At 43.6% G+C, this 21,980-nt stretch overlaps 2 protein-coding genes across 7 annotated transcripts in view; both read right to left on the bottom strand.

Moving 5' to 3' along the window:
- fam13b (family with sequence similarity 13 member B) overlaps window positions 1–9,223 on the bottom strand; it is a 39,815-nt gene extending 30,592 nt beyond the window's left edge. For all 6 annotated transcript variants that reach the window (XM_061280792.1, XM_061280758.1, XM_061280774.1 and 3 more), the window contains exons 1-2: window positions 8,936–9,223; window positions 1,001–1,149 (exon numbers count right to left, since the gene is read on the bottom strand). The gene's annotated coding sequence lies outside the window, so the exon portion shown is untranslated. The remainder of the gene's footprint in view (window positions 1–1,000; window positions 1,150–8,935) is intronic.
- A 5,039-nt stretch (window positions 9,224–14,262) lies between these two features.
- Window positions 14,263–21,434, bottom strand: cxcl14 (chemokine (C-X-C motif) ligand 14). Its single transcript, XM_061287178.1, has 4 exons — window positions 21,182–21,434; window positions 19,465–19,570; window positions 15,122–15,235; window positions 14,263–14,738 (listed from the first exon to the last, which is right to left on the bottom strand). The coding sequence occupies exons 1-4, from the start codon at window positions 21,243–21,245 to the stop codon at window positions 14,723–14,725; spliced, it is 300 nt and encodes a 99-aa protein (XP_061143162.1). The 5' UTR covers window positions 21,246–21,434; the 3' UTR covers window positions 14,263–14,722.
- Between the last annotated feature and the right edge of the window lie 546 nt (window positions 21,435–21,980).

The following is a 21,980-nucleotide window of genomic DNA, read 5'->3' on the forward strand; positions in this document are numbered from 1 at the left end:
CTACAGTGGAAAACCCTTAAATCACAAAATAATAATCCATAGTCTTTTAGTTGTTTGCAATCACTGCGAGTGGGCGGCACGGACGCGCCGCAGTAGTATGTAGAGTTAGTACTACGTAGACAGCTCTCACCAGTAGTCCGCGTTTTTTTTTTTTGCCTTTCCCTGTGCAGCGTCACTTGCAGCGTCTCTGATTTTATCGTTGCCTTAGTCCTTGGTGTGTGGACATCTGAATGAGGAAGTGTCTGTGTCACTGATTATCTTACAAACGGACACCTGTGTGCGCGTGAACTGGGAAGGGACGGCGGGGTAGACGCGCTCGCAACCAATCATGAGCGCTTGTTCCCGTTCGGATGAGATTCATATCTGTGGCTCGCTCTGGGGTGCGCAGGTCCCTGCGACAGTGCCAGCGGGCCACATGTTATTGATTTTACGACACAATGCTTCGGGCCGGTCTAAATGTAGACACAGGCTGGATTTGGCCTACTACAGATGAAGCGATCTAAAAAATCTAAACTAATAGCTCTTCACTGCATGCATGGGACAAGACTTTAAAGAGAGGGGGAAAAAAAAGAAAAGAAAACTGCTTTTCATTGAGTTATACTTACATGGAAGGAAATTGCCAGCAAATTGCTGTCCATTGTCGTGCTTTTCTTTGACTTTAAGGCTCATGCATTGAGAGGATACCAGCTCTCTGAACTACTGTACTTTATTATATTGTTTTATTGCATTTAGTCCTTTTTTTGGCTGATTGAGATTCTCAACAGTGTTTTCATTGTAGCTGTTTCCTGGTCTTCTTGTTTGTGTCAGACGCATTCCTTTGCACTTTGTAACTGGCTGCGGGCACTAGATATGCTGTAGTAATCCAAACATGAGAGGTGGAGCAGTTTGTATTGATGGTTTTGGGCATTATAGATAATTAACACTCGAAATTAACATTTCAGTCACCTCACTGTTTGGTTTCATGGCATGCGTGTGCATGTGTGTGCGTGTTTTCACTTACCGTGTAGCAGTGAAAGTGTGTCCTATGCGCTCCTCCCTAGACAGCGAAACACTGAACCATCTATGGCTGCTTCAGGTTGTGACAAAAGATGAGCCGGTAGTTCCTCATTGACGGACCGCTAATCCTTCTTGCAGGATTCCTTTTTCGAGCTAAAAAAGAAAGAAAACAGGGAGGGAGGAGAGTTGTAGATAGAGCAAGAAAATGAAAGGAGATAAATGTAGAGGGTGGAGACAAATGTAAAAACCAGTTAAGATCTGGACATGGTGTCTGAATTGGCAAGTATGTGGCGTTGCATAAGGAAAGCATAATTGTAACAACAACAAAGATGGGTGTCATTAGAGAGTTAGACTTTATTCTCATCCACATTGATTTCTATTGTTCATGCTGTTTTATGAATGGATAAGAGGCCCAATCACCACAATTGCATGACGTTAACGTTTTTTTTTCCTGCGTTCAAAATTGCGTGGCAAACGCTTCCAGCTCAGTTTCTGCCATGCTCAGCCAGAGTACCCAATATAGCTGAACACAGCATAAAGCTCCAGCTACTGTATGTTGATTGAGCGATTGATGACCCTCTGCGGCAGCTACGTATTTTGCGCCACTATGAAGGCGCGGTATCAACATCAGTGTACAACAACCGGAAGCAACGAGCAGATAGAAATATATTTTTTCCTTTCTCCTGCTATTTAGTGCTATTGCCATCCTGAATTTTCCTGGCGGATGATGATTTTTTTTTTTTTTTTTTTTATCTAAGCATGTTTACTTTTACAACAAAAGGTTTCCTTTGTGTCAGAATAACATTCAGGATTTTTAGTGTTGCTGAAATGGCAAGCAAAACCAGCCAATACTTTTGTTGGCATTAAAAACACAGTACTTTCTCAGTTCGCACAAGTGCGAAAACATGAGCTCACGACAGGTGCATCTGTGAATGTCATGCACCCAAAAAAAAACATGAGCTTGATCCTTATCTGTGTTGATGGAATGAAACATAACATCACCCTCCTCCCATAAGGCCTTTTTTTAACTGTGTCACAGTTCACAATCGCACATTTTCCTCACGAACCAAACTAACAACTAAAAACTAACAATAATCATGAATGTAATAAAGACCAAGTAAGCGTCATTGACTGACGGAACACAGACACACGTCATTCAAAAACCTATTTAATCTAACGTGGCAACCAATCTCCGACTGGAAACTTTTAAGCCGCAACGACATGACACCATGCTAAGCTGGGCAAAAGCTGATTAGCGTGGGACAGAGGGGCTCTCCGACGGCCACCATAACTGCTTTTCCTTCAAATGACACCAGCTTGTAAAAGTTTACATTCAACAACTGTACAACTATACAAGGTCAGAGGAGATATACAACCCCTGACAAAAATTATGAATTCACCGGCCTCGGCGGATGTTCATTCATTGTTTAATTTTGTAGAAGAAAAAAAAAAAAAAAAAGGATCACACATGACGCAAAACTAAAGTCACTTCAAACGGCAACTTTCTGGCTTTAAGAAACACTGTAGGAAATCAAGAAGAATAATTGTGGCAATCAGTAACGGTTAAATTTTTAGACTAAGCAAAGGGCAAAAATATGCAACTGAGGACCCTGTAAATTTTCAGCCCCAAAACTAATTCATGCATCAAATTAGATGGGCTCGTTAGTCTGCATCTTACAAAGGAGCGATCACACTTTGGAGAGCTGTTGCACCAAGTGGACTGACATGAATCCAACAGGAGAGATGTCAATTGAAACAAAGGAGATGTCAAAAGATTCATTTGAACTGACCTGGCAGTGAACGAGTTGAGTATATTGCACTGAGGGATGGAACGGTTTATCCGTCCGAGACATTTTGAAGACGGATAAAATAGTTGGAGAAGAAAAAAAGGACGGACAGAGGACAGCGGTTTTCCTCTCTCACATCAGAACGCATAGATAAAAAACAAAGCTGTTTGCGCTAGAGAGAACGTCTGCTCAGCTTTAGGATGCCGCCGGATACTATTTTGTACGACACTGCAATAACTGACTTAGATTTGATTCCACCCTTGGCTACAATGGCGAAATGGTCAACAGCACTCCCGGTGCCCTTCAATTTACAAGATATTCGTCCATGTCTTGTTATATTTAGCCACATGAAACAATTTATAAGGCGTAGTGTAAGATATGTAGTGTTATATAGTTACATGAAAATAAATGTTTGCATATTTTGCTACATTACAGAGAATCGTCAAGTGGCAAGCTTTTCTGCAAATAACAGGCGCAAGGCTCACCCCCCAAAAACCACAAAGAGTTGAAGTATAGAATGCCAAGCTGCACTAATGCAGGGGTCCACAGCATTCATGACAACCTTGCTCAATAGAAAAAATGATCAACATGATTGGATATACCCCTCCGTGAGTCGTCACCTTACCGTGGTGGAGGGGTTTGCGTGCCCCTATGATCTTAGGAGCCATGTTGTCTGGGGCTTCATGCCCCTGGTAGGGTCACCCATGGCAAAAGGGTCCTAGGTGAGGGGCCAGACAAAGCACGGCTCACAAAACCCCTTATGACCATTAAGAAAATTGGATCTAGTTTTCCCTCGCCCGGACGCGGGTCACCGGGGCCCCCCTCTGGAGCCAAGCCTGGAGGTGGGGCTCGAAGGCGAGCGCCTGGTGGCCTGGCCTTCGCCCATGGGGCCCGGCCGGACATAGCCCGAAAAGAGAACGTGGGTCCCCTTTCCCATGGGCTCACCACCTGTGGGAGGGGCCAAAGGGGTCGGGTGAAAAGTGAGCTGGGCGGCGGCCAAAGGCGGGGACCTTGGCGGTCCGATCCCCGGCTGCAGAGGCTAGCTCTAGGGACATGGAATGTCACCTCTCTGGCTGGAAAGGAGTTTGAGCTGGTGTGTGAGGCAGAAAAGTTCCGACTAGACAGTCGGACTTGCCTCCACACATAGTTTGGGCTCTGGTACAAGCCCTCTCGAGAGGGGCTGGACTCTCTTCCACTCTGGAGTTGCCCACGGTGAGAGGCGTCGAGCAGGTGTGGGCATACTTATTGCTCCTTCTGGGGGACTCCACCGTTCTACTGGGTGACTTCAATGCTCACGTGGGCAATGACAGTGAGACCTGGAAGGGCGTGATTGGGAGGAACGGCCCCCCCGATCTGAACCCGAGCGGTGTTCTATTGTTGGACTTCTGTGCTCGACACAAATTTTCTATAATGAACACCATGTTCAAGCATAAGGGTGTCCATGTGTGCACTTGGCACCAGGACACCCTAGGCCGCAGTTCGATGATCAACTTTGTAGTCGTGTCATCGGATTTGCGGCCGCATGTTTTGGACACTCTGGTGAAGAGAGGGGCGGAGCTGTCAACTGATCACCACCTGGTGGTGGGTTGGCTCCGATGGTGGGGGAAGATGCTGGTCCGACCTGGGAGACGGTTCGGTCCCTGTATCACCGATGCCAGAGTTTGGTCTGCATTTCCGGCAGTAAGTCGGATTTGTTCCCAGTGAGGGTTGGACTCCGCCAAAGCTGCCCTTTGTCACAGATTCTGTTCATAATTTTTATGGACAGAATTTCTAGATGCAGCCGAGGCGTTGAGGGTGTCCAGTTTGGGGACCTCAGCATCGCGTCTCTGCTTTTTGCAGATGACGTGGTGCTGTTGGCTTCTTCAGGCCGTGATCTCCAGCTCTCACTGGAGCGGTTCGCAGCAGAGTTTGAAGCGGTCGGGATGAGGGTCAGCACCTCCGAATCCGAGTCCATGGTCCTCGGTCGGAAAAGGGTGGAATGCCCTCTCCGGATCAGGGATGAGATCCTGCCCCAAGTGGAGGCAAGTATCTTGGGGTCTTGTTCACGAGTGAGGGCAGGATGGAGCGCGAGATTGACAGTGTCGGCAGTATGCGGATTCTGTACCGGTCCGTCGTGGTGAAGAGAGAGCTGAGACAAAAGGGAAAGCTCTCGATTTACCGGTCGATCTATGCTCCTACCCTCACCTATGGTCACGAGCTATGGGTCGTGACCGAAAGAACGAGATCCAGGATATAAGCGGACGAAATGAGTTTCCTCTGCAGTGTGTCCTGGCTCTCCCTTAGAGATAAGGTGAGAAGCTTGGTCATCCGGGAGAGACTCAGAGTAGAGCCGCTGCTCCTCCACGTTGAGAGGAGCCAGATGAGGTGGCTCGGGCATCTCATCAGGATGCCTCCTGTTCCGGGCACGTCCTACTGGTAGGAGACCACGGGGACGACCCAGGATGCGCTGGAGAGACTATGTCTTTCAGCTGGCCTGGGAACGCCTTGGGATCCCCCGGGATGAGCTGGATGAAGTGGCTGGGGAGAGGGAAGTCTGGGAGTCCCTCCTAAAGCTGCTGCCCCCGCGACCCGACCCCAGATAAGCGGAAGAAGATGGATGGATGATTGGATATAATCACCTCGTAGACTCCCTCGATAGCAAGCCCTGGTAGGTTCATAAAAATGACATTTCGCCAACAGGCTAAAAGCCAAAAGGGAGTCTTGGCTCTTTATTTTGGGTGCAGCATGGTATCAGCATCTTTGCCATTTTAAATCGGTTAAATACTTTCTGTGTCTGTTTGGTCACTGATTTAATGTATTTCTAGGCAGTTGCAGTGTCAACCCACCTCTTGGCACACTGATGGAAATGACAGGCCAAGTCCAGTGTTATTTGAGTCTAGTATGGCCTGGAAGGGCCCTTAGGAAATAAGTGGAGAGGCGGTGTTACTGCCTGAGAACGACGGGCTTTGTTTTTAGGGGCACAAACTTGGTGGTGTTGCTCGGGTGTGGAAATTTCCATCTGACAGTCAAGCAGGCAAAGAGGGAGTAACGGGGAGGAAGTCAATAAACAATGTCATCGTCTCAGATGAGAAAGCAGCAAGAATAGGCCGCAGCGTTGCTTGTGTATTGTCGTTGTCCACTGAAAAACAAATTGTGACTTTTCTACTCCATAACGGAGATCTGTGGTACAGGCAAAAGTGATGGTCAATAAAGAGCAGCAAGAAAAGGCAGCAGCATTGTTTGCACATTATATCTGTGCATTGGGAAACCTACTCAAAATGTATGACTTTTCCCAATCCATGCTGAAAGGGGTGAATCGAAATTGTGCTTTATTTGCTCCTTGGTCATAAGTCAGTTAAACCGTTAAACCTACTTCTTGTTTACTCCTGGTTTCGATCACCTAAATTTAAATCTCATCTTCAGGGTCACTCTTTCAAAGAGTGATTGGTTTTACGCTCAAGTGGTTAAACTTCTCTTTACACTTGTATTTATGGGACTGTATTATGCAAAAAAGCCCACTTGTCTGCACAATTTATACAAGGCACCCTTTGACCTTTGGATTATTTGTAATATTCCCATTGGGCATCCAAATTTGATGGGGGAAGGGCATGCAAATAGATGATGCAACATGAAAAATAAAAATGAAGGGGGAAAAGACTTATGTCAAGACATGAAAGTCAACCTTGGCATGCTAATTACATTTAATTGCAGAAATTAAAATGCTGAGTCATGATGTTTTTGTGGCTCTGAGCCCTTTTGGCTGACACACCACATAACATTCCACAACAGGGAAGGGCTGACTGGATAAAACAATGCTAATTATGAGTACAATCAAAAATATATATGCATCACCAGAAAGATTAAAACTGCATCACCAAACAAATCCAACCGAACGTGAAGAGAATTTCTTTTTTTTTTAAACGGACCAGAAAAAAGTGATTCGGAACACCTCATCCGAGTCAGCCGCAAAATACAGAAGTATGGAAATATTAACCAAAAAACACGTGCTTATGCTTACCTTTGTTTATTTTTAGGATTTGGCATACATGTACTTTCTAAAGTACTTGCAAATAAACTTAAATGTATTTGCTGGTCAAAGGTTTTGACTCCAGATTGGCAGTTCCACACTTAAGTATCAAAACCACTGACAGCACGAGTTTCTGCAAGAGACTTTGAGCACCATATGTCGATAAAAATCTATATACGAGTGGACCCTAATAGCATTTAATGTTTACCATTCTAACGCCGTCAAATAAATGAATACATTTTAAAAAGCAGGATACGATGACATCCCATAAAAATTGACAAACAGGCGAGGTCACGAAAGGTGAACTCCGACATAGATGCCACACTGTACATAGAAGTATTTACTGTACTTTTTGACATTAAATTTACATGCTATTGTTATGTATAACGAACAGTTGTATGTGACAGTAAATAATTTTTTCAGAGGGTTAAAATGGTAAGCAGGTTTTTGAGTAAATTAAGTAGCGAGGCCTATTTTGGTCTGTTCCATTTTCACTATTTTGTTCATACCAAAGGCTACACATACAATATACAGAGGTGCCATGTATCGATGTGCACTTGTCCGGCGCCGTCCGATGCAGCTCTATCGCGGGGCAGACACATAGATTAAATAGGTGTAGCATTACATCTCTATTTGATACGGTACACCTCAATTTGAGATGGTATGTTTCTTGTTTCCATTTTACATACAAAAGAACTTGTCATTAGTGGAAGGATGGTAAAGAAATACCTCTCCAATAAAAGATGATGGATATGTATTCAAAGGTTCATTTGATTCGCTATATTTACAACTTTTAGATTAAAACCGATGGTTCAAATTGTTTTTTGTTACACCCATAAATATGATTCTTTTTCGTTGTCATTAATATGAGTAGTAAAACAATAACTAATGGGACACAGCGGGTTTACAGAAATGAATATATAAAACTTTGTAGAAGAACGAACCCAAATGCCAAGCTCTACAGTATGAATTGCTTTCACATGTATAGGCAGTTCATTCTTAGTTGAGGTCTGGAATTTTCACAGCAATCTAGTTTTTATGATCATTGTGACATGGCCAAAACAATAAATGTTATGGCGGCATAAGTGGCCTCAGACCTTTGTACAGTAATATATACAATATATATATATATATATATATATATATACACAGCAGTTATGATAAAAGTAGAAATACGGAATAAGAGCAACAACTGGAAAAACGAACATAAAAAAACTGGAGAGATAGGGCTGCAGGAAGAACTAAAGAAAATGTGGAGGGTAAAGGCAACATTTACCCAGAAGCTGGATGGATGCTATAGCACAGGGGGTTTCAACTGGTTTTGTCCAAGGGACCACCATTTATTGCAGTTGCAAGAAGCAACTAGGGGGCCACTGCTTTGGCAGATTTTTTCAGCTACATTTGACATAATTTGGATGGGTAAATGATTCACAAAACTAATCAAGTCTAAATAATAAATCAATTTTACTTTCAAAAATGTTAAAACTATTTTCCATTTTGCGGACCACCTGCAATACCGCCAAAGACCACTAGAGAGCTGCGGGCCACCGGTTGACAATCCCTGCTCTAGCAGATACCAGGAACAACATCTCGCATCATACGATTTAAGCCATAAGCGATTGACTTGCGTGCATGTGCAGCTACTACAATAATAATAATAATAACCCAATGCATTGCCGCAAAGGCAACGGACGACAAAAGTAACAAGCATTAATACAAAAAAGCTTTAATACTGAAAGGTGACAGGTGTAATAAAAAATGGCGTTTAAACGCACAGGAAACGTCAAAAACATATCTTTCAAAATACATCAACTGTTAAACAGTATAAAATTTTCAGAATTTGTATCTGTACAGCTATACATTTTATTCTGCTTTGTCGAGCTTAGTTGTGATGGAACGAACCTTAACCTCTGTCGGCTAACCTATTTAGCAGCTAGCTCTGCATATGCACCCACAATCCATCCATTATTCACACAGTAAGAATAACCACACCATCAATGCAAAAATAAACACACAACACTAGGTATTAATTCATATCATGCACAACCTTTCACTTAACGTAATAAGGCGTTTGACACCCTTAGCCTCCGGTTATATTGAACGGAGATGCTAAGCTATTAGCATGGGCAGCTAACGCCAGTCTTACCAGGTCAAAACAAGCACGGACGCGGGCCGATGAGCATCGATTTCCGGCTTGCTTTCGCCGGATGGCCCGCTGTCTGTATGGCTCCTATTGTGAGTTGGATGACGAAGGAAAATACGCGGAGGATCACAGCGGGCGCTAGAGACGACGTGTTAGGCTCATCGCACTCAAGATGCTGCCCAGAGAAAAAAACTGGAACAGCTGCCCGTTCTGTTCAATGCCCGCTTTACTGTTGCAGGTCGTCGTCGCCGAGCACTCCTCACACACCCCTCCTTGGACAGATCTGTACTCACCCCGCCCCCTTCTCTCAACAGCAACACAAGAAGAGGGGCGGGGCCAGCTGCCAAATATACTGTCTCCGCCCGCCCCCTCCTCGTGTTGCGGCACGATTCGACTCGTTTTGTGATTACTTTGCGGCTTTGAATGTTCTATTTAGTTTTGTTGTCGAGTAAAGGGACTCGCACGTTGCCGACGTCACTTAGGCAGGCACAAAGTTGCTTGACTGTTCTTTGGATGCAACTGAGAATTGTGCTTTTAAAATTAGTTTAAATCAGTACGTGTGAGAGTGTGTGAGTGCGCGTGTGCGTGCGCGGGTATGACAGGTTGATTTATGTGGTGATTGGTTTTTGTTTTTTCAAAAAAAAAAAATTCTTGAGGTAGATCTGTAAACATTTTGTTTGGTCCGTTTCAAATTGTGCCTGTTCACGGCCACAAAACGTTGCTATAACTCAAGAATTATATTTTGTGGAAAGATACGTGACTGTAACTTCCATTTATTTAGTTCTCTAAAAGCATTTTGTCGTTGGGGGAAAATGTTACTTTATTTTCAGGAATATAAGTATTGATTGAACTTCAACGTTGGGGAACTTCATTTTCCAGTATCATTTTTAATACTATACGGTCTTTATGGGTGCAGATTTACTTAATTTCTCGAACTGCCTAAAGTGTAAAATTTTAATGTATTTTTTATTTGTTTCTTTACTTTCATGAACGCCTAATGTGTTATGTATGTTCATTGTTAAAAAACACACTCCAATTTTTTTATTTACTTAGGTTTTGGGGGTCCTTTTGTCAATGGGAAGATAGTGTTCGAGAAAATTCTCGTAGGGTCTTTATTGACCCATTTTGCACAGTAGCTCTACACTCCCATCTAGTGGATGAACGTCTTATAAGGCAATGCTGTAGAGTCCTCTGTATTTTTGTAGTTGCACTTCACAGTGACCTTTGTTTTGTCATTGTTGCTTTTATTGACACCCAAATTATTATTCTACATTTTATAAAAGACATGCTAAGATAATGCAAACGATTTACACTGTGATATGGTGGACAAATTGATTCTAAGCACTTTTGTGTGGAAGTATTTTTTTTAAATCGCATGTAGTTGTTTGACAAAGGTTTTAATCGAAACCCATTTCTAGTTTTCTAATAACAAATGCAAGTGCATCAAGTGCACAAGTGTAACAAGTGCAAATTCCCCATGTTTCAAACTATTGGGTATGGAGGACTCAAACTGCCAAAATCTAAAATAAATATACAAGTACAAATAAACACAAATAGTATATATATATAAATATACATCCATCCATCCATCCATCCATCTTCTTCCGCTTATCCGGGGTCGGGTCGCGGGGGCAGCAGCTTCAGGAGGGACTCCCAGACTTCCCTCTCCCCAGCCACGTCATCTAGCTCATCCCGGGGGATCCCAAGGCGTTCCCAGGCCAGCTGAGAGACATAGTCTCTCCAGCGCGTCCTGGGTCGTCCCCGGGGTCTCCTACCGGTGGGACATGCCCGGAACACCTCCCCAGGGAGGCGTCCAGGAGGCATCCTGATGATATGCCCGAGCCACCTCATCTGGCTCCTCTCTACGTGGAGGAGCAGCGGCTCTACTCCGAGTCTCTCCCGGATGACCGAACTTCTCACCCTATCTCTAAGGGAGAGCCCGGACATCCTGCGGAGAAAACTCATTTCGGCCGCTTGTATCCGGGATCTCGTTCTTTCAGTCACGACCCATAGCTCGTGACCATAGGTGAGGGTAGGAGCGTAAATCGACCGGTAAATTGAGAGCTTTGCCTTTTGGCTCAGCTCTCTCTTTACCACGACGGACCGGTACAAAGTCCGCATTACTGCCGACGCTGCACCGATCCGCCTGTCGATCTCGCGCTCCATCCTCCCCTCACTCGTGAACAAGACCCCAAGATACTTAAACTCCTCCACTTGGGGCAGGATCTCATCCCCGATCCGGAGAGCGCATTCCACCCTTTTCCGATCGAGGACCATGGACTCGGATTTGGAGGTGCTGACCCTCATCCCGACCGCTTCACACTCGGCTGCGAACCGCTCCAGTGAGAGCTGGAGATCACGGCCTGAAGAAGCCAACAGCACCACGTCGTCTGCAAAAAGCAGAGACGCGATGCTGAGGTCCCCAAACCGGACACCCTCAACGCCTCGGCTGCGCCTAGAAATTCTGTCCATAAAAACTATGAACCGAATCGGTGACAAAGGGCAGCCTTGGCGGAGTCCAACCCTCACTGAGAACGAATCCGACTTACTGCCGGAAATGCGGACCAAACTCTGGCATCGATGATACAGGGACCGAACCGCCCTTATCAGTTGGCTCGGTACCCCGTACTCCCGAAGCACCCCCCAGAGAACCTCCCGAGGGACACGGTCGAACGCCTTCTCCAAGTCCACAAAACACATGTGGACTGGTTGGGCGAACTCCCATGCACCCTCGAGGATCCTGCTGAGGGTGAAGAGCTGGTCCACTGTTCCACGGCCAGGACGAAAGCCACACTGTTCCTCCTGAATCCGAGGTTCGACCTCCCGACGGACCCTCCTCTCCAGCACCCCTGAATAGACCTTCCCAGGGAGGCTGAGGAGTGTAATTCCCCTGTAATTGGAACACACCCTCCGGTCCCCCTTCTTAAAGAGGGGAACCACCACCCCAGTCTGCCAATCCAGAGGCACTGTCCCCGATGTCCACGCGATGCTGTAGAGACGTGTCAGCCATGACAGCCCCACAACATCCAGAGCCCTTAAGAAATCCGGGCGGATCTCATCCACCCCCGGGGCCTTGCCACCGAGGAGTTTTTTAACTACCTCAGTGACTTCAACCCCAGAGATTGGAGAGTCCGCCTCAGAGTCCCCATGCCCTGCCTCCACAATGGAAGGCGTGTCGGTGGAATTGAGGAGGTCTTCGAAGTATTCTCCCCACCGACACACGACGTCCCTAGTCGAGGTCAGCAGCACGCCATCTCCACTGTAAACAGTGTTGACGTTGCACTGCTTCCCCCTCCTGAGACGCCGGATGGTGGACCAGAATTTCCTCGAAGCCGTCCGGAAGTCATTCTCCATGGCCTCGCCAAACTCCTCCCACGCCCGGGTTTTTGCCTCAGCAACCGCCGAAGCCGCGTTCCGCTTGGCCATCCGGTACCTGTCAGCTGCCTCGGGAGTCCCGCAGGCCAAAACGGCCCGATAGGACTCCTTCTTCAGCTTGACGGCATCCCTTACCGCCGGTGTCCACCAGCGGGTTCGGGGATTGCCGCCACGACAGGCACCAATGACCTTACGGCCGCAGCTCCGGTCGGCCGCCTCAACAATGGAGGCGCGGAACAAGGTCCACTCGGACTCAATGTCCCCCGCCTCCCCCGGGACCTGGGAAAAGTTCTGCCGGAGGTGGGAGTTGAAGCTCTTCCTGACAGGGGATTCCGCCAGACGTTCCCAGCAGACCCTCACAGAACGTTTGGGTCTGCCAGGTCGGACCGGCATCTTCCCCCACCATCGGAGCCAACCCACCACCAGGTGGTGATCAGTTGACAGCTCCGCCCCTCTCTTCGCCCGAGTGTCCAAAACATGCGGCCGCAAATCCGATGACACGACTACAAAGTCGATCATCGAACTGCGGCCTAGGGTGTCCTGGTGCCAAGTGCACACATGGACACCCTTATGTTTGAACATGGTGTTCATTATAGAAAATCCGTGTCGAGCACAGAATTCCAATAATAGAACACCGCTCGGGTTCAGATCGGGGGGGCCGTTCCTCCCAATCACGCCCTTCCAGGTCTCACTGTCATTGCCCACGTGAGCATTGAAGTCACCCAGTAGAACGATGGAGTCCCCAGAAGGAGCGCTCTCCAGCACCTCCTCCAGGGACTCCAAAAAGGGTGGGTACTCTGAACTGCCGTTTGGTGCATAGACACAAACAACAGTCAGGACCCGTCCCCCCACCCGAAGGCGGAGGGAGGCTACCCTCTCGTTCACCGGGGTGAACCCCAATGTGCAGGCGCCCAGCCGGGGGGCAATAAGTATACCCACACCTGCTCGACGCCTCTCACTGTGGGCAACTCCAGAGTGGAAGAGAGTCCAGCCCCTCTCGAGAGGGCTTGAACCGGAACCCAAACTGTGCGTGGAGGCAAGTCCGACTATATCTAGTCGGAACTTTTCTGCCTCGCACACCAGCTCGGGCTCCTTTCCAGCCAGAGAGGTGACATTCCATGTCCCAAGAGCCAGCTTCTGCAGCCGGGGATCAGACCGCCAAGGTCCCTGCCTTTGGCCGCCGCCCAGCTCGCACTGCACCCGACCCCTTTGGCCCCTCCCACAGGTGGTGAGCCCATGGGAAGGGGGACCCACATTTCCTTTTCGGGCTTTGCCCGGCCGGGCCCCATGGGCGCAGGCCCGGCCACCAGACGCTCGCCTTCGAGCCCCGCCTCCAGGCCTGGCTCCAGAGGGGGGCCCCGGTGACCCGCGTCCGGGCGAGGGAAATCTGTTTCCATATCTCTTCTTCATCATAAGGGGCTTTTTGAGCCGTGCTTTGTCTGGCCCCTCACCTAGGACCCGTTTGCCATGGGTGACCCTACCAGGAGCATGAAGCCCCAGACAACATGGCTCCTAGGATCATAGGGGCACGCAAACCCCTCCACCACGATAAGGTGACGACTCATGGAGGGGTATGTATAAATATACATGTAAATATAATATATTTATATTATTATTATATTCATATATATTTATAATAATACATATAAATATAATATATATAAATATACTATATAAATAAATGGAACTATATGTGAATTGGTATGCCATCTGAAGGAAAAAATAACATTTTTTAATCGTGTGTTAACGTGTGTTTGTGTATTAGGCATAAAAATAACCTGCTGGTAGCCATTTTACATTGCCACTTGTGGTGTTTGTTTTTAAAAAGCAGTGAACTTGTTTAAGAAAATATCTCCAATTAAAATGTCCCTCCTAACTTTTTTATTGTCTTATTGGAAACATCTGAACTCTTCAAAAGAACATTTAAATGTGGCGCTACAAATTAAATCAAACAATTTGCTCTTTATGGACATTTTATTGCGGCGCTTATTATTTTGTATACACACAATCGAACGTTGAATGGTGCATTGGTCAATCCACCAAGGCCGAAAAAACATTCAAATCACATATCAAGACAACTATAATGCTGCCACTTTACACACATTACTATAAAGATGCTAATAGACATCAATGTTTACAAAATGGACTAGAAATTGGAATGCATACAAAATAAGAGTAATGAATGTTGTACATACATATGTGCAGGTATATTTGTGTGGCGAAAACAAAACAAAAACATTCAAGAGTAATGTAATTACGTATTGTTAAGTTTAACTCTTGATGGCTTCCACAGAATAAGAGAATGATGTACTGCAAAAATTTGCGACATCTTAAACAGTTCCGGTGGTGGTTGCTTTCTTTTATTTAGACTTAAAAAACGTTTTCTTCTTCTTGTGATGAAAAGTTGTCAATGTGTTAGGCTTCATATACCCTGCAAGGAGAAAGGAAAGTAGATTAAAATAAGATTTTTAAAAAGTTGCATTTTTAGTTGGCTTCGGTATCATCTCTGCTCCTTGGTGGGGATACTGGTTTACAGCATTTTCTTTTTTAAAATTTATTTATTTTCAATAGAGTTTTGATACAACTGCTATGATTCATAGTTCTGGAATGAAAAATTTGACCTGTAATTGTTTTGTGATTTTAAAAAGCATCTTAGTCGTGTGTACTTTTGTAGCAAATGTCCCATTGAGAATGTACAAATTGTTGGAAAATCTTTACATCCCATGCATGATAATTACAAGGGGTTTATTTCCAATTATTTTTACTATCAAATAGATGGTAATACAGCATAATTTGAATATAAAATGATCTCACCTGTGCTTGTCTTTCCAGATGTAGAACCATCTGACCAGATTCTTGGTGCTCTGCAGTTTAGGGTGAAGACAGTACTCCTGGCCCTTGAAGCGAGCCACGTTCTCCATCGTCACGCTGAATGGGGAAGAAAAAAACAATAGTGAATTCTGTGGAATCTACTGAGTTGTTGAAATGTAGAATGTGAGCTATGAAGTTGGCATGGTTTGAATTGTAAAAACAAAACAAAAAAACATTGTAGGTGTGGCCTTTCGTGAAAAAGTGGGAATTTTATAAATATGGGGAAAAACACATCTAAGAAGTCCTGAATGAAGTATTTTGAAATTGGAATCGTTTGAATAGATCGAAAAGTGTGGATGGAGGAGGTTAAAATGTAAAATACGTCAATTTGTGCAGTTCATTGTGAAAATATGGGGATTTTGTGAAGAGAATAAACAGCTCCATTCATGTCCTGGATGAGATGAGCAGTTCGAAGTTAGAATGGTTTGAATTGGTTGAGAAATGGGGAAGTAAATATGCTCACATTGACAAACCTAAATACGAAATCTCTCAATCTCATTTAAATTAGTATTACAGCATATTTTATGGTGTCATATCCTGCAGGGATGTATCAATTGTTTTAAATCGTACTATATTTTGTTCTATTGTATCTAGTTTTGTATCCATCATAGGATATCGCTTCTTTTTGTACGGCATCCATCAAATTATATCCCGTCCTGTTGTATCAGATATTAGATCATATGATACCAGATCACATAGGTCTGTATCGTTGTAGGCTGATAGAAGTGGTGAGTCTTGACTCATAAAAGCACATTGATTTGCGTTTTTAGTTTCTTAGTTGAAAGTTTCAAAGTTTCATTGATTGAATGATTCTTTTGAGTCACATCTTTTGCCACATATCCTATCCTCCTGTATGGTATCATATTCTTTTGTTGGGTATCCCTCAGTACCAATTAGATTGCATGCTATCATTTGATATCACACCAGTCCCATTGTATCCTAGAATGTCATGTCAAATGGTATCTTGTGCTATTGTATCCAGTTGCATTGTATTGTATCATATACTTTTTTTTCTTTTGCATCATATCCTAGCTCATGGTCGGTATCCGATTGCATTGTCTTGTCTGGTATCATGGCTGATTGCATCATATTTTCCAGACATTCATATCCAATTGTATCGTACTGTGTCCTGTCATATTCTATGTCATTGAATATGCACCACTGTTAAGAAATGAAGCCCAAAAATTAATTTTAAATAGTTCTAAACATATACGTACGTGAGAATCAAAACATGCTGATGATTGGCTGCTATGTGAAAGTGCCATTGTGTTTTATTTAGTTACACAGAACACACTCACACACAGAAGCTTGAGAACATTCTTTCTTTTGTATGCAAGACGATAAACGGCAATTCTTTGGCCGCCATTTAACTCTCTTATTACATTATATAACAATACGTTCAACAATTTCACATGAGAACTCCATGAACGGACCCGGCTTGCTTGTAACCTCTTGCCTGGCATGTGGCACATTTTGGCCAAAGGGAGAGAAAAATGTGGGAAAAACACCCAGCATGCCCAGCCCTCTCCATCCAACTGCCATGAATGTTAAATGAGTTGACTTGGAGACAAATGGGCTGTATTTTTTAGTGAAAGTCATTGATCATAGGATTAGATTAAAGGCTTTTTGAATCTATTTCCTGGACCGTTTAGTTTCACAGCATGATATGCATTGTATGAGTGTGTGTGTGAGTGTACTTGCGCTTTTGTTCATCACAGTACACTTCCACCTCTTTATGTTCACTGACTAGGTGAAAGTCCACCGTACAGAGAAACCATATGCATACATATATATAAAAAATCTAAACAGATTTACTTCTCGGTACTCACAATGCATTTATTAAAACACGCTTCATGAACATATTGTAAATGTATATATGCATACTTATTTGATCAGAGTTGACCATGGAAACTGGGCCCTCAAAGTTTTTGGTGTTGCAGTTTGTACAGTATCGTCTGTGGCTGTTGAGAGCAATACTGGAGTAGCAGCCTCCGCCACACATATAGCAGATTTGGTTGGTTGCAACGGGGTCGTCTTTTTAATGACCTGGTGTGTGATCCTGTCCTTGCCCCGTTCAGCTGATTGTGGAGCAGGCAGCGTGAGCTGCTGCGGTTGGCCTCAAAGACCTCTCAGTTCTCCGTATCGATGGCCGGGGCCTGATGTCACATTTGCAGACATCTTTGTATCGTAGCTGCGGGCAGCCTGGAGGTCTTAGGCCAGAGGTGAATTTGCCATACGACGCACATGGCCGACCGATCCAGCGCTGCTTTTGCAACGTGTACACGGTGGGGAGGCAAGCATGCTCCAGGACCTCCATGTCGGGCAACTTAGATGCGGCGGAGAGATCACAAGTGAAAACTTCCTTTTGTTCTTGCTTGATGTATGTTGGAGAATGCTGATGATAGCACACAGCCATCTCGAAGGTTAGGTTCTTCCAGACACGGGTGGTTGGTATTTTAAGTTTATTGGTTTCTGTGTCCAGGGTAGTGTTGTCATCAACAAACACTAGGTCAAAATATTGTCAGCAAAAAGACAATTACGTGAGGGAGACGGGATGAGACCAAAATGCCAAAAGACCAAATGGTAACTAAATCTGTAATGCCTAATTGTTGACTACTAAAAAATGAGACGAAATGTGATTCACGAAAAATCAACTACGCTAAAATGTCGCTTCATTTTCATCAACCAAAATGAGATGACGAATGTTACATGTCGTGCTCATTCCCAACGTCATTTGATTTTCCTCACTCTCGATCATTGGATTACAACAAAAAGAACACATTTTTATTTATTCATCTATTTATATACACACAACTTGTAATTCTCGGGCTTTTTTTTTAGTCTGACAGAAAACTTCAAATGGAAGTGGCAAAAGACCAATTTGAAACACTTTGCCCCTTTCTTGAGGAGGGGGGGGGGGGGGGGGTTATGTAGTCAAAACTGCAGTCTCTCATGTAAAGTTTAAAAAAATGGAGGCAAAAGTGGTTAAAGAGAGACCATTCAGGCCCTCCTGGCTGGTGTTGAGCAGTTTTTCAACTAGAATGCCTAAACAAGCCAAACAAGCCATGTGAGCCAAACTACTGCAAAATCAACAAAAAGACACTTATTCCTCTCTTTCTCTCTCCCCCTCTTCCCCTCTTTTTGTCAATCTCTCTCTCATTTAGTGCCTTTGCCTCAAACTCACATAGAGACTCATTTTTCACTGGGCACCAGTAAGGTGGCGGCCCCCTCGTCACATGCTAATCGAGCATTCCGCAGAGATGGCAAGCGATACGCTACCACTGAAAATTTGATGTATTTGAGGATTATTTGTATACAACACACACATGGTAGCCCATATCTCACCGAGCTGTGAAGGCTGGCGAGGGTTTGCGCACAGCCTGAATTTTGATTCTTTGTCAGGGTTCGTTCAAGGTCACAAAGACATTCGCTAGATATTTGCCAACAGTTTTAGTAGTCGTCAACAGTTTTTGAATGTTCAAAATGTATTTGCGACGAGAAAAACTGCAACCGTTTCCAACCTTTTTGCAAACCCTGACAAAATATTTTGTGCGCAAACACTTGTTTCTCAGTGAAATATGGGCATAACTTGAAGTGACATTTTAAATGCACCTAATCAAGCTAAAGCCTGACTTTTTTTCTCAATATAGAGGTTAAAAATACAAACAAAAAGTACAAATTTTAAACTTGGCCATTTTGTAATAAAAACATCAAATTGTTCTTTTGTAACAAATATGTATATTGTAGCATATTTAGCAATTAAACAACAATATTATTTTTGCAGATTCTCATGAAATGGTGGAAAAGATCTATAACAAAATTGTTAAAAGTAAATATAAAGGAAGTATTTTCTACAGTTTACACTTAATTGAATCCCCAAAATCATCAATACAGCAGGAAATGTATGATAGAAGCAACTTGTTAACATTGTTAATTATTACTTTAGTAATGAAATGGGAATTTATATATTTAAATTGTCATAATATTGGGAAGAATATATTTCAACTTATGTTAACAACTCATTTTCATTTATGTGATATGTTTCTCAGTAATTAAGCAAGTTGACAATTTGTCTTCATTTTAAAAACGTCATTAAGTTGTCTAAAATGTATTTGGCTCTTTTCGATTTTTTATGAGTGTGATGTCACAATTGGCCTGCAGGTGGAAGCCAAGTGCACATCTTACGCAACTGGCTTGAGAAGCTGACATAACATCCCCCCAGTTGTGGTTCCCCTTTAATTCACATGAACAACAGAAATGAGGGAGATTAAAAAACAAATACTCACAATATCATCTTTTCTTGACAGTAGGGGTGTTTGGGTTTGAGCTCCAGCTTCTGCACATCCTTGTAACGGATCTTTGGTCCTTTTCTGGTGCACCGGCACTTGTAGGCTATCGAAAAGAACAATAAGAACAAAAAAGGTTCATAAAAATCATCTGCTGTTGGTGTCATGTGATATTATTTTTTAAACTTGTCTTTAGAAAATCCATTTATCTTGTAATGGCAGTACACTGCCTCTTATGTAGTACGTAAGGAAGTAGGCAATTTCATTTTTTTCCCCCAGAGGTCATATTTAACTGTAGTGAACTCTCACTCGGTACCTAAAGTACCTGATCTGCATGAACAATATCTGCCTTTGCAATGTTTAATAGCAGATAGTATGTACATCACATTGGTGTGCAGGGGTATCCAAATTTTTGTCCAGTCGTCATCATTCATCGGTTTCAAGGGGACATCACCCTTGTTCACTGACAGTTGTGTGACTTCCTAATAAAATTGATTTATTTTCGTTTGCTGTGGCGGGGCGGAGGTTGAGAGCCAAGGTTGCTAACATCTGTTTGATTGCGCACAAACAAAGCTGTTACATCCCTCACAGCCAAAACACAAACACTACATGATAACAAAGGCCTATCAAAATGTTATTTTTGAGGTGAAAAAAAATGTGAGCTTTTTTCCCCAATTAAAATTTCCAATTCATACAACTACTATTCCATCATAAAACTGTTGGGACCAGAATATGTTCCAATTGCAGAAGTTGCATGGCTCAGTATTAACTGCTCCACAGATGGATGTTGAGGGTGGGGAATAAAATCTTTAATATGCAGCTTAAAAACAACAACCAAGGGGTTAACTGCAAATGTGTAGGGGATATATCCAAATATATATACGGAAAATGAAAAAAAAAGATAACTATAATAAATGTAAAGTGATACTATGTGATGTGATGTGATGTGATACTGCCTCACTGCTTAAATAATCAGTAAAACATTTATGGACAGTCACAACAAAGATTCTAGGTTAAATGTAAACATAAAACACAAATTGAATAAAATAGTGGTGGCTTACTTCCTTGCCGCTAAATTAATTCCATCCATCTAACAACAAGGATTTTCTTTGGTCAGCGATTACAGGTGCTCTGTATTACTGTAAAATACACTTCATAAAAAATGTCACCACTTGATGGATAAACGGGCTAGCCACTGACCATTAAAACGCCAAGGGATGCGTTGAAAATTACAATAAAACTTCATCTTTGTGGTCAGTTGACAAACTAGGGGATAAATACAATGTTTAAGGGCTATTTACAGTACATATATTGTCATTAAAAGCTACGATTTTCACAAGCAGATTTTTTTTCAAATGATTGAACTGTATGAAATGGGTCTGGTGAGCTTGTGTTTTGCCCACCAAACAACATTTTCTACATTGCTATACTCTGATTGTTCAAAGCAACTATTCTCAAAAAAAGTGCTTCTTCTAATCTCTCCCACGTCTATTAAACATTTAATTTTCCGCCCGCTGGCTCCCGCTCTCTATGCGCCCCTGTGCCATGCCTTTAATTAAATCAATTCAACTGGGTGTTGAAAGGGCTTGTACACACAAGAAGTGAACTGGCAAGCTTTCGCCATGTTTTCTGATGGTATACACACACTTAAAACCCAAATATCAAAACACTGACATCTCATTATAAAGCAAAAATGAAACATATTCATTAAGTTTACCTTCGGTACTCAGGACATATAAGGCCACCACCAGCAAAAGAAGCACGACTGTGCACCGGAGCATATCTTCAACCTGCTTAAAAATCCCAAATCCAAACACTGTAAACAAAAGAATAGGTGGGGGGAAAAGCGTCAAAAGTGTCAGAGTTGAAACTCCACTGGCAGCGTGGATCTTATGAAGGGTCTGGGATGGAGGAGGTCCACACAAACACACACTCTCACTCGCCTGCCTGCCTGCCTGCCTGCTTTGCTGCTGCTTTTAAAAGCCTCCCGCTGCCCCCCTCAGTTCATTAACATGCACCACCAGACGGCCAATCACCACGCAAGAGGGATGAGGAGCACACGGAGTCCATTTCATGGGAAAACATGAAATGTGTGTGGATATGACAAAGAAAACACTCATCTAACGCTTCATTTGTCACACAATTTAATAGCTAGAGATACAGATGGATAAAGATTATGTAAAAGTTATTAATAAAATGCATTATGAGATTTTAGAGAGGTCATTTTTTTTGCAAGCAAAAGCATGTGATACGAGTGCCGGCCTTATAAAGGCAGAGAACTCAACTCAAATACTTCACAACAACCAGTGGTCTTGAGGTAAATTTTGGATTCTATGCATCACTGTATGTCACCTTAAATGGCGACCTTGCAGCAGTGAGAAGACCCTAAGCTATTTTTGCGATACAGAGAAGCTCTAGTTTCAGTAATGTGTAGGTACTTAGAATATGGAAGGGCCATTCGTCCGTGACCAGGAAGACCTATGTCTATGCCCTTTTAAGGGCATCGGAAGTAACCA

This window comes from Syngnathus typhle, linkage group LG1, assembly GCF_033458585.1.
Source record: "Syngnathus typhle isolate RoL2023-S1 ecotype Sweden linkage group LG1, RoL_Styp_1.0, whole genome shotgun sequence".
In the NCBI taxonomy this organism is placed as follows: Eukaryota; Metazoa; Chordata; class Actinopteri; order Syngnathiformes; family Syngnathidae; genus Syngnathus; species Syngnathus typhle.